We start from the raw sequence: 15,114 nt of genomic DNA on the forward strand, positions 1-15,114 counted from the left end.
TTTCACGTTTACACTCATTCCTCACCGAGGTGCCCGTTACGGCTAATCACGTCAAAATGGCCGGCCAGCCACAGCTCCAAGACCCCCCACCACCGACACGCTGAAGTTTGCACACGGGGTGGCTGTCGGCTGTGGTTTTCGTTCTAAGTTTGCATGACAATGACCAGGAAATAATGGGCACCGAGAGTGCCCTGCTCTGCCCCGGAGGCCCCTTCCTCCCCTTCCACTGCCTCCCGTTCACTCACACGTTCCTTCCACAGACACTCGCGTGCTCACTCTTTGCCTGGGCTGTTCCGCCCATCGGGGAATCAGGTGAGATTTCTGCTCGCATGAGCAGGTCCCAGTCTAAGGGCAGTGTGCGGAGGAACATCAAGTCATTTCACCCTTTCAGACTCGTCTTGACCTCACTCCTACGCTTTAGCAAGGGGGTTGCCTCTACCAACTGGCTTTCTGAGCACTCTTTCACATTTACCTTTCGGCACCATGGTGCCCTCCGAGTCTTCAAGAGTTCAATAAATATCTGTTGGGGTGGTCCATCCTTCCATCCTTGCACCCACTTACCTCCCCTTCCTTCCTTCCTTCCTTCCTTCCTTCCTTCCTTCCTTCCGTCCGTCCTTCCTTCCTTCCACCCATCTATCCATCCTTCCTTCCTTCCATCTATCCATCCACCCACTTACCTCTCCTTTCTTCCTTCCATCCATCCACCCACTTACCCTTCCTTCCTTCCTTCCTTCCTTCCTTCCTTCCTTCCTTCCTTCCTTCCTTATACCATCAATCCTTCCACCCACCCATCTATCCATCCTTCCTTCCTTCCGTCCATCCATCCACCCACTTACCCTTCCTTCCTTCCTTCCTTCCTTCCTTCCTTCCTTCCTTCCTTCCACCATCAATCCTTCCACCCACCCATCTATCCATCCTTCCTTCCGTCCATCCTTCCACCCACTTACCTCTCCTTCCTTCCTTCCTTCCTTCCTTATACCATCAATCCTTCCACCCACCCATCTATCCATCCTTCCTTCCTTCCGTCCATCCATCCACCCACTTACCTCTCCTTCCTTCCTTCCTTCCTTCCTTCCTTCCTTCCTTCCTTCCTTCCACCATCAATCCTTCCACCCACCCATCTATCCATCCTTCCTTCCGTCCATCCATCCACCCACTTACCTCTCCTTCCTTCCTTCCTTCCTTATACCATCAATCCTTCCACCCACCCATCTATCCATCCTTCCTTCCTTCTGTCCATCCATCCACCCACTTACCCTTCCTTCCTTCCTTCCTTCCTTCCTTCCTTCCTTCCTTCCTTCCTTCCTTCCACCATCAATCCTTCCACCCACCCATCTATCCATCCTTCCTTCCATCCATCCATCCACCCACTTACCTCTCCTTCCTTCCTTCCTTCCTTCCTTCCTTCCTTCCTTCCTTATACCATCAATCCTTCCACCCACCCATCTATCCATCCTTCCGTCCTTCCGTCCATCCATCCACCCACTTACCTCTCCTTCCTTCCTTCCTTCCTTCCTTCCTTCCTTCCTTCCTTCTACCATCAATCCTTCCACCCACCCATCTATCCATCCTTCCGTCCATCCATCCACCCACTTACCTCTCCTTCCTTCCTTCCTTCCTTCCTTCCTTCCTTCCTTATACCATCAATCCTTCCACCCACCCATCTATCCATCCTTCCTTCCTTCCGTTCATCCATCCACCCACTTACCTCTCCTTCCTTCCTTCCTTCCTTCCACCATCAATCCTTCCACCCACCCACTCATCCATCCATCCTTCCTTCCTTCCATCCATCTACCCACTTACCTCTCCTTCCTTCCTTCCACCATCAATCCTTTTATCTATCCATCATCCATCCTTCCATCCATCCACCCATTTCCCTTCCTTTCTTTTCCTTTCCTTCTCTTCCCTTCCCTTCCCCATCAATCCTTCCATCTACCCACCCATTTTCCTTCCTTTCTTTTCCTTTCCTTCCCTTCCCTTCCACCATCCTTCCTTCCTTCCTTCCTTCCTTCCTTCCTTCCTTCCATCCATCCATCGATCCATCCATCCGTCCATCCATCCTTCTATCCATCCATCTTTACCTCCCCATAGCACTTTGCAGGGCCTAGCACAATCAGCTTTTCAGTAAACAACCACCACCATTTTATTTAGCACTTACTATGAGCAAGTCACTATTCTAAGCGCTTTAAATGTTGACTGAATTGTTTCTTTTCTTTTTTGTGTGTGAGAGAGAGAGGGAATGGGGGAGAGGGGCAGGGGAGACAGAGAAACCGAATCCTAAGCAGGCGTCGAGCCTGAATCGGGGCCTGATCCTGTGACCCTGGGATCATGACCTGAGCCAAAATCAAGAGTAGGATGCCTAACCAACTGAGCCACCATGGTGCCCCTGCAGTGTTTTTCTTCTAAAAGGGAAGACAATTTTATGCTGTAAAAAAGACAAGCAAAAAAAAAAAAAAATAAGCTCTTTTAAACTGGATGTTGCTTGAACCACTGCAGTGTAGGGACTAAGTGTGAAAGGAATTCTCAGACTGTTAAGAGCAGGTCTGAACTCTTCTGGAATGACTTCTCCAAGTGTCTTTTGCATTAATGTTTCCGTAATGCTTTCCTGCTCCCGAAGAAAAAAAATTATTTCCCCTTCCTCCACCGTCACCTAAAGGCCACATTTTATTTTAAGCGCTCTGTCACAGCCCCAGGAATTGTGTGCATTTTTCATAAAAACATTTTAAAATATTGATATAGAATCTCAACACAGAACAATTTATATAGCAATCCGTTTACACTGAAAAATGTTGGGGGAGGGAGAGTCATGCCGAGAGAATTTCCTTCTGAACTACGAGAAGAAAATGTTCACATTTTTATTTTGCTTAATTCCTCCTTGCCAAAATTAGCACATTTTGCGTTTTAGAATTTGCTTCCAATTCACAGGGCTATTTGTCTGTACTGATCTTTATATCGTGATCATGAGTGGGTAAGAAAACTTGGCAGCTGTTAACGCGTCCACTCTCTTTCCCCACCGTGGATTGTTTTTTTCTCGTTTGTATTGTGCCGTTAAGTATCTCAATAAATCAATGATGGAGAAAAGTATCTCTACAAATTAGGGGGGAAAATAACATTACAGAACTATTAGCCATAATGAGGTTTGTGCAACTGATTTTCCATGCATAGGGATAATCCCCAGCGTCCGATTTCCATCTCAATCAACACTTGAGAGCAGTGTGGGCCTTCGCTCGTTCCAAAGGCGGTTCTGGGGGTCCGATTCAGCCAGCCCTCAGACCCAGGTGAGACTGGCCCCCACTGCGATGCTCAGGGGGCCCCGGCCTGCCTTCCCGTCTGCGCTCGGGGAGCTCCTGTGTCCAGATACCTTCCGAAGCTGCATCCCCGAATGGCTGATGCCCCATGCTGTGTCCTCTGCGGGGCTCCGGGGCTCCGGGGCGTTGGACTTCCTGGGGGCGTGGTCTTGATGTCTGCGGGAGGGGGGCCCGTGGCGGGGGAGTGAGCCCAAATCACACTGGTGTGCAGGGCCTGCCCCCTATTCCTGGACGCCTGGGGGAGCACCTCCCTGGACTCTGGCCACTCAAACGCCTGCCAGGGACAGCAATCCTGCCCCCACCAGCTAAGCGGGGGGTGGGAGGGGGACACCGCTGAGAGAGAAACTTTGCAATTATCCCTAAAGACACCCCAGGTCCCACCAGCCTCGGGGGAGGTGGTAAGAAGCCACACACACGGTCTGGCTCCTCAGCGGGCTCATGTTTCGGGAAAGAACGTGAACTCTTTGTCTTTGCCGCCTGCAGCGCATTATCTGTGCGTCAGACTCGGGGAAGCAGCCGATGGTCAAGGTCCTTGTGGAAAGAACCCTCTTCCGGTCTGAACGGTTTTGCTGCCTCACGACAGGCCTGCTTGCGGCTCACAGAACGGGCAGCCCGGCCTCTCCCCCGCCCCGGCAGCGGGAGGCACATCTGCTCCCAGACGATGTCCTAATAAACGTGGGAACACGAACACCTCTCTTCTGGATCGAGACGGAGCCCAGCTCGGGCACATCCGCGGGTCGCTCGATTTATCCCTCGAACGCCCAGAACGGAGCTGTGTGCCGCAGGTATTCAGGCGGATGCCAGGCCAGCACGAAAGTTTGATTTCACGGACAATTAAACAGGGTCTCCGTGCTGAATGAAACTGTCACTCACGGGCCCGAGATTTCTGGTTCCACTAACTCATGTCACCAACAACGTGACTGTCAGGCCGTGGCTCGGAGCAAACGGACGCCTGTCGGCCGTGTGTTTCTTAGACGCTGCCATTTCTGTCGTATCCGTGGTCAATCTCGGTCCGAAATTTGACTGAAGCAGGTGGGGCTCAAACATGAGGCTAAATACCTCGCAGGGCAGGAAAAAAATTCCCTTGTATCTGATCCAGTTGTAAGACAGGAGACAAGCGGGGACGAATGTCTAGAAGCAAAGGAGGCCTGTGACAGGCTGAGCCCAGCGGGCGGCAGGGCGCCCGGGCGGACGGGCGGTCAGCGGACGTGGGTGCGAGGAGGCCGGGAGTGGGTGCCAGGCCGGGCGCCGTCGGACCTGTGCCCGCAGCTCCTTCCCCCTGCTGAATTTGCTGACTTGGGAATTTCCATGGGTTTTAAAACCTTTGGGAAAAGACTGATTTTGTTCTTTGTTCAACTGAAAATCCCTCGGCCAGAGGCTGACGGTGGGGAGTGGGGAGGCGGGTGGGGGGCTCCCAGGGGGACTCCGCGTGGATGAGGCAGGTCCAGATCGGGGATGGGGACGAGGAGGGACCAGCTCTCATCTCTGGGCTAAAGACGCTGCTTGTGAAAAAGGCAATACAATGACTGTCTGCACCGGGTACGTCCTAAGTATGTATTTCACGGCTGCTTCGGAGAGGAAAATATATTTATAGTTCCCTTACTGCCATTCCGGTCTATTGTGTAAATATGTAAATTAGGTTTCGTGATCTACACAGTAAAATGCCCTGGGATAATTTGTGTAAGTAAATCATCCGCCTGTGCCCACTGCATAGTCTCCGTCGCCTTCCAGGGAACTTTGCAACGCGGATTCGGAGCAAACGTGCACGCAACCAGAGAGAGGTGTCTCTGGCCAGGCTGTCCTCGCGCCCGCACTCCCTGACTGTCCTTCCCCGGAGTAAGAGGGACTCTGGGCTCGAGCCTGACAGTCATGTCACGGCTGCCGTCTGGTTCTGTCTCCACGTTAGGGAAGCAGTGAGCTACTCTGCAGAGATTGTAGGGGTGACAGTTGAGGGTACAGAAGGGTGAGGGGGGCTGCCCGAGCCCGCTGGCCACCTCGAGGTGCCAGCCACCCAGCTGATCAGCCACCTGCCTCCTGGGGGTTGAGACAGAGACTCAGCTGGACAGGAAGACGGCAGGCCCGGCAGACAGGTGGGGGCTCCAGGGGCCACCTAGTGCCAAGTGGCTCAGGCTTCCCAGATACCCAGGGGTGTGCCGGGTGTCACCTGTGTGCCGGGTGGCTACTGCCCTCCCCACCCCCAATAAAAAATAAGGCCTCCTCACGAAAACCCGGGCCCGTCCACCAAATCCCCACTCCCTTTGACACCCACGCCCCTGCCTGGAGAAAGTCTTGCCAGAGAGCTTCGGTGGAGAAAATAAGATAGAGCGTTTAATGTGTTGTGTAATGAGGCCTGTAATAGATGGCAGCTGAGATCCAAAGCCCTAAGGCACCAGCAAGGTGTTTAAATATTGACAATCCATAAAAGCATTTCATTTGCCTCTGCGTCGCTGCTGGCCTCGGTCACGGGAGGGAGGAGGCCTTTCCGCGGGAAGACGGCGAGGCCCTGCAGCCGCTCTGCTTGGGCGGACGGTCTGAAAGGGGGAATCGGTCGCAGGACGCCAGGGGAGGCAAAATCTCTCGCGCCCGCTGAACGAGACGGCGTCTTGCAGGCCAGCTTCCTGTGGCGTCTCAGTCCCTGGGGGTTGGTTTCCACGTGGCGGCATGACCCCCGGGCCTCGCTGGTCTCAGGACGCGTCCGCTCGGCGGAGGACCTCCGGGCGGGGGGCTCAGTATGACACCCGGGCCGGCACCCCGATCGGCTCTTCCTCACACACCCCCTCGCAGACTCCCTAAAGCTGCACTTCTGGCCAACAGGCCACCGGCTTCCTTCGCTACGGTGGACGCGTGAGCATCTGATGACCTGATGAGAAATTAAACGGCTCCCCGGGCAAGTCTGAGGATCAGTACCTTCTCTTTCCTCAGAAGGTGCCGGAATGTGCTCTGCACTGTTAGGATCCCGAGCCCTTGCGCCCGTGTCTGGCTGCTGCTGTGGCACATTCCCCACGGCTGACCTCTGACATGAGAATGCTCGTTTCAAAGACGTGCCGTTGCACTTGACTGAACAGGACACCGTCCGTGGGATACACGTATGTATTTTAAAATCTCGAGTGGAGCTTTTTATGTTGAGATAACTGTAGAGCCCCACACGGTTATGGGAAATACTACGGAGAGATGCCACGCGTCCTGTATCCGGGGTCCCCCGACGGTATCACCCCTCAGAACAACAGCGAGGCATCGCAACCGGGAACTGACGTCGACGTGGTCCAGACACAGAGCGTTTCCGTCGCCCCAGTGACCCCGCTGTGGCCTCTCACATCTATACATCCACTGGGGTTTTTAACACTCAGTCGGGGAGCAAGCGTGCGGGCCGAAGGAAATGACTTGGCAAAGGTCTTCCACTTGTGTCACCGAGGACAGGCCTTCGTCTCCTCCCGGTGCCACGGACCCCTCCGGCAATCTGCTGACTCCGAAGGGAGCCCTTCTCAGAACGGCTTTGGATGCAGAAAATAAAACTAAGAAGGAAGCCAGCTATGCTGCTAATGACTGTAATTACCCAGAGGGAACTGGAGGTTCACAGCAACCCTGTGTCCCAGGGATGCTGACTGTGTGGGTCACGTGTGGTTTCCGATGCGCCTGTTGGGCTCCGTGGTTCTTTGGAAGATGGGGTGCAAAGGCTTGGATTCCTCCAGGGCCGCGCTGGAGCACAAGTTCCAGGGAACATCTGGATGGCGAGGCCCACCACCTTGTGAAACACCCACCCCAGCCGGGTCGGGATGGGAACCAGTGTGGTTTCTACTGCTGACAATTCCACAGGTTGGGAAGTTACTTATGCGGTTTCAACCCAACTGTTGTAGGTCAAATTGTGACCCCTCAAAATTCACGTGGTCGAGGTCCTATCCCCCATGTCTCAGAATGTGACCTTATTTGGAAAGAGGGTCTTTGCAGATGTAATTAGTCAAGGTGAGGTCTTGGGGGTGGGCCCTAACCCGGTATGACTGGTGTCCTCATAGAAGGGGAAGTTCAGGCACAGGGACTGGAGGGCACACAGAGAGAAGGTGGAGATGGGAGGGAGGGGGCGGGAAATCCCTCCACAGCCCAAGAAGGCCCAGGGTTGATGGCAAACCACCCGAAGCTGGGAGAGAGGACGGAGCAGACCTCCGCTCACAAGCTCACAGGACCCAACCCCACCACGCCTGTCCTCAGACACCCGGCCTCTAGACCGGGAGACAGACAGTACGTGCCGCGGGGTAAGCCGCCTGGTGCGGGGTACGTGGTCATAGCAGCCAGAATACACGAACACGCCTACGTTCATAAGGGAAGAAAATGCTGAAGGTCAGTTGGTGGTGAGCGATGTCCACAGATCTCCCGAATTCTCTCAGGAGCCCTTGGTAGCCTGAAAGGGCACAAAGGAACCTTTGCAATGAACGCTCTCCCTAGATTCGGGGAGAAAGGGTCGACTTCCTTCCTTGGGGTCCGTCTGTGCAGGCTCCTCAGCCCTCAGCTGGGCCCAGACCTCACCAGGCCTGTATTCGAGGCTCCTGCCAATCTCTGAAGGTGCCGTGGGATCAAGTGTCCTCGGCGGAGAGCCTGCTGTCTGCTCTCGGGGCCGCCGGCTTTCAGAGGGACGGGGCAGGGGAACCCAGCGGCCGCAGGAGGCCCGTCGCCCATCTGCGACCCTCCGTTTCCAGAACAGGCCGAAAGCCTCGCTCAGCATAAGCTCCAGGACCCCTCGGGGCGGCACGGTGAACGTGTGAGTTCAGGGGCTGAAGAACTTTACATATTGCCTTTCACGGGGCCTGTTTGGGTCTCGGGCGCCAGATTTCTACCTGGAAGTTTCTAGGAGGTGCTTACAACGAGTAACCTCGGAAAAGCACTTTGATGGGGGAGGGGCATCTGGCACAGTCCTAAGTGACTTCACAGCCCTTCCCTCTTGGTGTGATAGCTTCTTTAAATATCCGGCTAAAATGACGCCCGGCGCTGAGGGTGGGCTCTGGCAGAGGGCTCTCTGCCCGCAGCCCTGGCACACCCTGTATTTTCGTGCTCAGGTGCTCACGATTCAACGTGCAACCACCTGCAGGCCACAGTGGACGTGCTCGGTGTTCTCTGCATTGGGTGATTCCCCCCATGGCTCCAAGGAGTAGTAGCCGACTCCACGCAGCAGAAATTGATCTTCCAGCAACGTCCATGCTTCGTTATTACAGCTGAACGGGAGGAAGAGAGCGAAAACCCTCCTCGGGCAGATAGGGTAGGGAATGGACCGAGACCTCATTTTCGGGAGCCTAAAAGATGGGGCAGAGGGCGTGGACAGGAATCTGCGCCCTGATCGGGAGCGAGCGGGACTCTGTCCGTCGGGGCAAACAGGCGGAGCCTGAGGCGAGCATCCGAAAACACTCTTGGATCTTCCCGAGGAGCCGCAAGTGTCTGTAAGCGTCCCTGTGTTTTCATGTACATGTTTCTGAGGGCGTCCCTGTGTTTTCATGTACATGTTTCTGAGGGCGTCCCTGTGTTTTCACGTACATGTTTCTGAGGATGACGACGACCGGGCTCTGAGGCACGTGTACTGTGGCCAACCATCGAGAATCTCAGGCCCGCGAGGTTACGGCGGAGGGAGGGACATGCCTCGCCCTTCCTCGAGTCGCCCTCGTGGTCTCCACATCTTTAGAGAGAGGCCAAGCGGAGGCCAGAGGGCCCTGACACTCGCCTCCGCTAGGCTGAACAGGCTCCTTGGCAGGTGCCCAACCCCCTCCTTACCTGAGGGCCTGACCTCGATGACGTAGCCCGTGGTGGGAGTCCTGCCCACGCTTCCCTCCGTCCACTGCAGGGTCAGCTCAGAGGCGGACTTGCTGACCGAGACATCTCTGGGGGACCCCGGGGAGCCTGCGGGATAAAAGAGACAGGGGAGGGTGGACGTGGGCACTTGGGGGCTCCTCATCCCACAGGGGGTCGGCGGCTCTGGCCAGGTTCTGTCTCCTTCCCCAAGCATGTGGCTTAGCCTCGCTCTGTCACAGTCTTCTCATCCTAGACGTGGGAAAGCCACCCTGACCTCCCGGGTTGACCGGACGTGAGCAGAGATGGGCCGTGCAACGGGCCCAGGATCGTGCCTGGCGTGGGGCATGCACCCTGTGAACCGAGGTCCTGTCACCCTCGCCTTGCTAAGGTTGTCAACAAATGCCAAAACCATTTAGGTGGGTGGGAAGCCACGTGGCTCCTCTTTGTGACGTGAACACTTTAAGATTTTCTTGCGTATGGGGGCGCCTGGGTGGCTCAGTCGGTTAAGTGTCCAACTTTGGCTCAGGCCATGATCTTGGTCTGTGGGTTTGAGTCCCACATCGGGCTCTGTGCTGATAGCTCAGAACCTGGAGCCTGCTTTGGATTCTATGTCTCCCTCTCTCTCTCTGCCCCTCTCCCGCTTGTTCTCTCTCTCTCTCTCTCTCTCTCTCTCAAAAATAAACTTAATAAAATGTAAACAAAAGTTTCTCATGTATCTAATTTCAAAAATTCATTTTTCCCAAGTTTTTCCAGAAAACAGCCCCAAACTTGACATGCTTAACACCGAAGAGTTTGCTGGTCTGCACATAACGAGCCTGTCTGTAGACATTGCTGCTAACACAGGTGTTTGGAGACACCCATGCTGCCAGAACATTCCTGCGTTTATGGCCGCTCTGGGTGGGCCAGAGCTGCTTGACGGGCAGCGAGGGGGGACCCTCTGACCGGACGGAGCCCGGGGCGGGCCGCTCGCGCTGCACCAGCCGCGGGGCCCCCGGCGGAGCTCCACTTACCCTCGGCGGGCCCGGCCGTGACGTTCGCTTGCAGCTCGGGCCCATAGGCGATGGTCCGCGCTTGTACACGGAAGAAATAGGTCACTCCTTTGGTGAGATCCCGGACCTTCAGCCAGCGCTGCCAGTTCCCCTTCACGTCCACCGTCACCACCTTGCTCACCCCTGGAACCACCGAGAGCAAAGGCCAGGAGGTGGCCAGAGTCAGAGACGCGGCCGGATGCCGCCTATTCCACCGCGACCACAAGGACGGCGTCCCCAGCTTGCTGAGGAACTATTTCTTGCAATTAGGAGGAGTTTAAGTGGTGGTGATAGCCAATTTTCAGCACAGATAAGTGTAATTAGAGTTTAAGCCTGATAAGTGGGGCTGACAAACCCAAGAGCCAGCCTCACGGTGCGGCGCGGGGAGGTGGCCCAGGTCTCCCTCACCACACCGGAGAGGCCCCCGTGCTCCTGCCCCCAGCCCGGGCCCCCCTCCCCTCCCGCTGCACTCCGAGCCGCATCGAGCTCTGTGTCACCTGTGCAATGACCTGGAGCCTCCTGACTTGGGAGGAGAGAACGGGGAAAAAGAGGCAGGAACCTTCATCATAGCTAAAAGCTGGGCTTCCTCCAAGCGGGGCTCTCCAGCCTGACTGGGCTGGCTAACCAGTGGCCTAGAGGCCTCCGGCCCCTCGTGAGAACTTTCTCCTGGACTCCGAAGCAAGGACGGAGAAAGGCTGTCCCAGGTTCAGACAACTCTGACCACGGAGAGACAACGTTTTCGCTCATGAACACGCAGACGAAGAGAAAGTGTTGGTTGTACTTGGTGTAGCTGGAGAACTGAGATTCCACATTTCGGGAGGAAGACACACAGTGAAAATCATACGAACGCAGCATTTTCCAGGACGGAGATGGGGCTCCCTGGTTAAGTACGTTTGAAGATGACATATTACAAAAAGGCCTCGTAGGCTCTCCACTCGGGATTTCTGAGAGCTTTCGACATACCGGTGTCTACGGCTCATCCCCCGGAGGAGCAGGAAGAGGTGAGGTGGCCCCTCTGACACTGGTCAGCAGAGCCCGCCAGGAGCACCGCCCGGCACCTGCCGTCCGCCCCCAGCACGGCCCGCATGCACCGTGAACACACTGCCCGGCGTGGCCACCGCCGGGCCTGCCCTCAGTGCGAGCAGCCAAAGCCATCGGCACCTTCCATCCCCGTGTGGCCCTGACCTCAGAAGAGCCCAGCCAAGTGCGTCCTTACTACGAAATGGGCTCATCCTTCAAACTCATCAAAGCGAGTGTCTCTTAGCCTACAGCTCTCCAAGTACCTTCCAGTCGGCTCGCCGTGTTCATATCGTGCCTTTTATAGAACACTGATTCAGCTAAATGACTCCCTTCCAGATGATTTCAGAGTGATCCTGCCTGCGTTTGAGTGACCTCCAAATTTGAGCTTTTCTGCAGAGAAACAGGGCCGTTTCTGCCCAGGGAGCCTGGCCCTCACCCTGCATGGCTCAAGGAAGGGGTCTGGGATGCCAGTTTGCACACACACTGCCCATCATCAGCAAACGGATGGGGTCCATTTGGATGTAAAATTACTCTGGAGAGCACCCCCCCTCACTTTTTTTTTTTTTTTTTTATGTTTTATTAAAAAATGCCTTCCTTTTCCCCAGAGCAGAAACAAACCCATGTATGGATTTTGTGAATTCTATCCCACTAGGACGTACAGCTAGTCTGGCCTCCCCTGCATCTCAACTATGTCAGAATCTTATTTATTTAGTCAATTTGTAAACCGTGCCCTGCAATACAAAGCCCCGGGGTGCAATCACATAAAATACTACCGTTTAAAACATCTTAAAAAACATAAAAGTAACTCTGCCATAAAACCCATTCCCTAAGAACACGGCTCCTGCTCTGTGTGGCTCGGTGCTCCCCACCGTGACCAGGGCACTGGCGGGGGACGGCGGGGGAAGGAGCCGGGCCTGTCCTCTCCGTGGAGGGATCGCAGGCAGGGTCTGCCCGTGCCAGGTGGGTGTTCTGCTCTCGAGGAACGTCCGGCCGGCCAGGAGGCAGGAAAAACGGCCAGCAGAATCGCCAGCGGGTGAGACGACCATTTGACGGCCTTCCTCCCTGTCTTTGCCGCACAGACAGGCCCTCCGTGTCCGTAACCACCTTCACGGGAGGGCTGGCGTTACCGCAGAGTTAGTAGGATTCCAGCCCCAGATGTTTTCACCACACTTGCAACCACATCTCTTGGAAATGCAGCGGTTCTGTGAGGCATTTTGAAGAACTGGCAATTGTTCGGAGACCTGGTTGCCACCCCCGCGATTCCCTGTTGGAAATCCAGATCCAACGTGAAGGAGGCAAGGGTTGGGTTCCTCCGAGAGACCCCCACTCGAGAGGCCCGCACGCTGATCAGACGGGCCAGCCGATGCCCTAGGGGAGGGGACAATACGCTTCTCAGAGAGACAAGTGTCTGGGAACGGAGGCGGGACGGCGAGGGCCGGCCGCTTTGACCTCAGCCGGGCGCAGGACGCCGCGCTGTGTGTGCTTCCCAAAGCTGCCTTCTGTTTAGCCACTCGGAGCGTCTGGTCCCTTTGCGTATGTGACAGCACAGCCTTACTTTCACCTGAAAGATCCCCTCCTCCCCTCTCCAGCCTCAGGTCAAAATGCCCCCGACGGGCCTGGGGGCGGAGAGAGGCCACAGGAAAGTCTCTCCTGCTCTGAGTTCCTGCCCTCTACCGGCCTGCGTTCCTCCTTTGGCCCGTGTGGCTGCAGAGCGTGGCCAGCTAGAAGTCGGATCTGTCGGCTGCTGTCTGGCTAAGCCAGGGGCTCTGGCAGATGCCATCAGACCAGGCAGGCACATGGTAGGACCCGGAAAAGCAACACTGGTGTTGGCCGGTGGTCAGGGACACCCCCTGACCCCACAGGGTCAGGGGCACTCAGGAAGAGGGCTGGTGGTTCTGCTCACGGGGAACAGGCTGTTTGCTGGGTTCCAGGCAGGGAGGACGGGCGGGGGCGGGGGCGAGGCCAGCCTCACCCCCGGCTGGAGCAGGGGCAGAGCGGTTTCAGGAGGGGGTCTGCGGCTGAGAGGAAGGACCCAGCGGAGGCCCCTCCGACTCCAGCAGAGTCTGCAGCTTAGCGGCAGCTGTGAAGCAACCATCCCCAGCCCCAGGCCCGGACCAGCCGCACGACAGACGAGCAGGAATCAGGGGGTCGGGGGTGTGCCCGTGCCGCCTTCAGGGCCAAGGTTTGGGGGTCTGGATGGTTGGGTCTCAAGCGCCCAGGGACTGCACCCCGAGCTTCCGGAGAGACCTGTGAGCTGCTGACTGAAAGTACCTTCTCCTGCCCGGCTCCAGAGCGTATATACTCACTGCCAAAGACAGGAAAATCCAGGCAGAGGAACCAGCCCTCCCGACAGACAGGAGGGCCAACGGAGTGACAGAGGGTCTTACTACTTGTGAAAAGAGGTGAGATGCTTGCGACCAAGAAGATCTGCCTGTTGTCACCAGAGAGAGAGGGAGAGGGGAGGGAGGGAGGGGGAAGAAGGGGAGAGAGTGAGAGGGAGAGAGGGAGGGAAAGGGGAAGAAGGGGAGAGGGAGGGAGGGAGGGGAAGGGAGAGGGGAAGAAGGGGTAGGGAAGAGAGAGGGATAGGGAGAGAGAAGCAGAGAGAGGGAGGGAGAGAGGAAGAGAGAGAGGGAGGGAGGAAAAGAGACAGGGAGAGAGGGAGGGAGGGAGAGAGAGAGGGAGAGAGGGAGGGAGAGAGAGGCAGAGAGGGAGAGAGAAGCAGACAGAGAGAGGGAGGGAGGGAGGGAGGGAGGGAGGGAGACAAGTGCCATGGGCAGCTGTGACACGCTGATGACCACTTCTCCCGCTCCCTGCTGTGACGTTTGTGGCACGTGTCCCCCCCAAAGCCCACGTGCTCCAGACATTTCCCCATCACGGGCTCTCAAACCAGCCCACCTGGGGCCAAACCCCACGTGTGTCCGCCTTCTCCACCTGCAGGCCCTGGGCGGTCGTCTTAAGGGCTCGGAGCCTGATTTCTTGTGAAATACGAATAAAGGCGGCCCGGCCGCCGCGTGAGGACTGAGAGCGTGTGGCCTTGCTCGGCGCCGGGCGTCTAGACGGCGTCTGGTGAGCCACGGCCGTGCTGCTGCAGAGGCCACGTGACCACGGCCCCGACAAGGCCCGGGGAACCAGATGTGCAGGGTCATCTCCCTGGAAGGTAGGAGGAGGCCGTGGGGACAGATGCGTGGCGAGCCGGCAGGACTCCGGGACGTCGGAACGCAGAGATGGGGGGATCGCGAAGCAGGGCCCACCGTGGCTCCCGACCGGGTGGAGGCCACGGCCACGGTCTTGCCTGGATGGCAAGTACTTCTTTATAAGACGAAGGCAGCCAGCCTGGGGGCCGAGGCGTGCGTGCCATGGAGTTTCTAGAGAGATTCTACAAGCCCATCGATGCAGAATAAGTCACTTATTTGAGGAGGTGCAGGAAAACCCGTACCTTGATGGGGAGGGGCTCCAAGGTGGCTCGGGGCCATGATTTTTGGCCATCCTTTCCCCGTTGCGTGTGGCACTAGTTAAAAGGCGTCTGCAACGCCCGGGCCACCTGGTCCCCACGCAGGCACTGGGCCCTGAAGAGGACGCAGCGGGTGTGGCCGCGCCATCTCGGGCCGGGCCCGTGCCCTCCGCCATTTCACACACCGCACACCCGTACCACCTCTACTGTTATTTACCAAAGCGCATCCATCGCTTGTCTGAGACTCTCTCCCCTCACGTGTTTACATCTCTGATTTGGGATTGATGATGCCAACATACTGGGCTGCGGTTTACGGCCGGCCTTTTTTCTTTCTTAGCACTTCGTAAAATAACAATGAATCTTAGAGTCGATAATGGCATTTTAGATTCGATGAAATGAAATCTGGTGCTTAAATTTTCCTCAAATCAGCCCCCCGTTTTACTTGAAAGTACTTATTTTAAAAGGAAACTTTTATCACGGCTTTAAATGGAGCGCCAATATTATTTGATGTGTTGGTTATATTTTCTCCTCCCGGGCA

The 15,114-nt window shown here is 56.2% G+C and overlaps 1 protein-coding gene across 2 annotated transcripts in view; it reads right to left on the bottom strand.

Annotated features, from left to right (window-relative positions):
* LOC115503970 (protein sidekick-1) overlaps positions 1 to 15,114 on the bottom strand; it is a 157,966-nt gene that overhangs the window by 23,810 nt on the left and 119,042 nt on the right. For both annotated transcript variants that reach the window (XM_030300555.1, XM_030300556.1), the window contains 2 exons: positions 10,088 to 10,249; positions 9,060 to 9,185 (listed from right to left, as the gene is read on the bottom strand). In XM_030300555.1, coding sequence (XP_030156415.1) covers positions 9,060 to 9,185; positions 10,088 to 10,249 — 288 coding nt within the window. The remainder of the gene's footprint in view (positions 1 to 9,059; positions 9,186 to 10,087; positions 10,250 to 15,114) is intronic.

This window comes from Lynx canadensis, chromosome E3 (assembly GCF_007474595.2).
Source record: "Lynx canadensis isolate LIC74 chromosome E3, mLynCan4.pri.v2, whole genome shotgun sequence".
Classification (NCBI taxonomy): Eukaryota; Metazoa; Chordata; class Mammalia; order Carnivora; family Felidae; genus Lynx; species Lynx canadensis.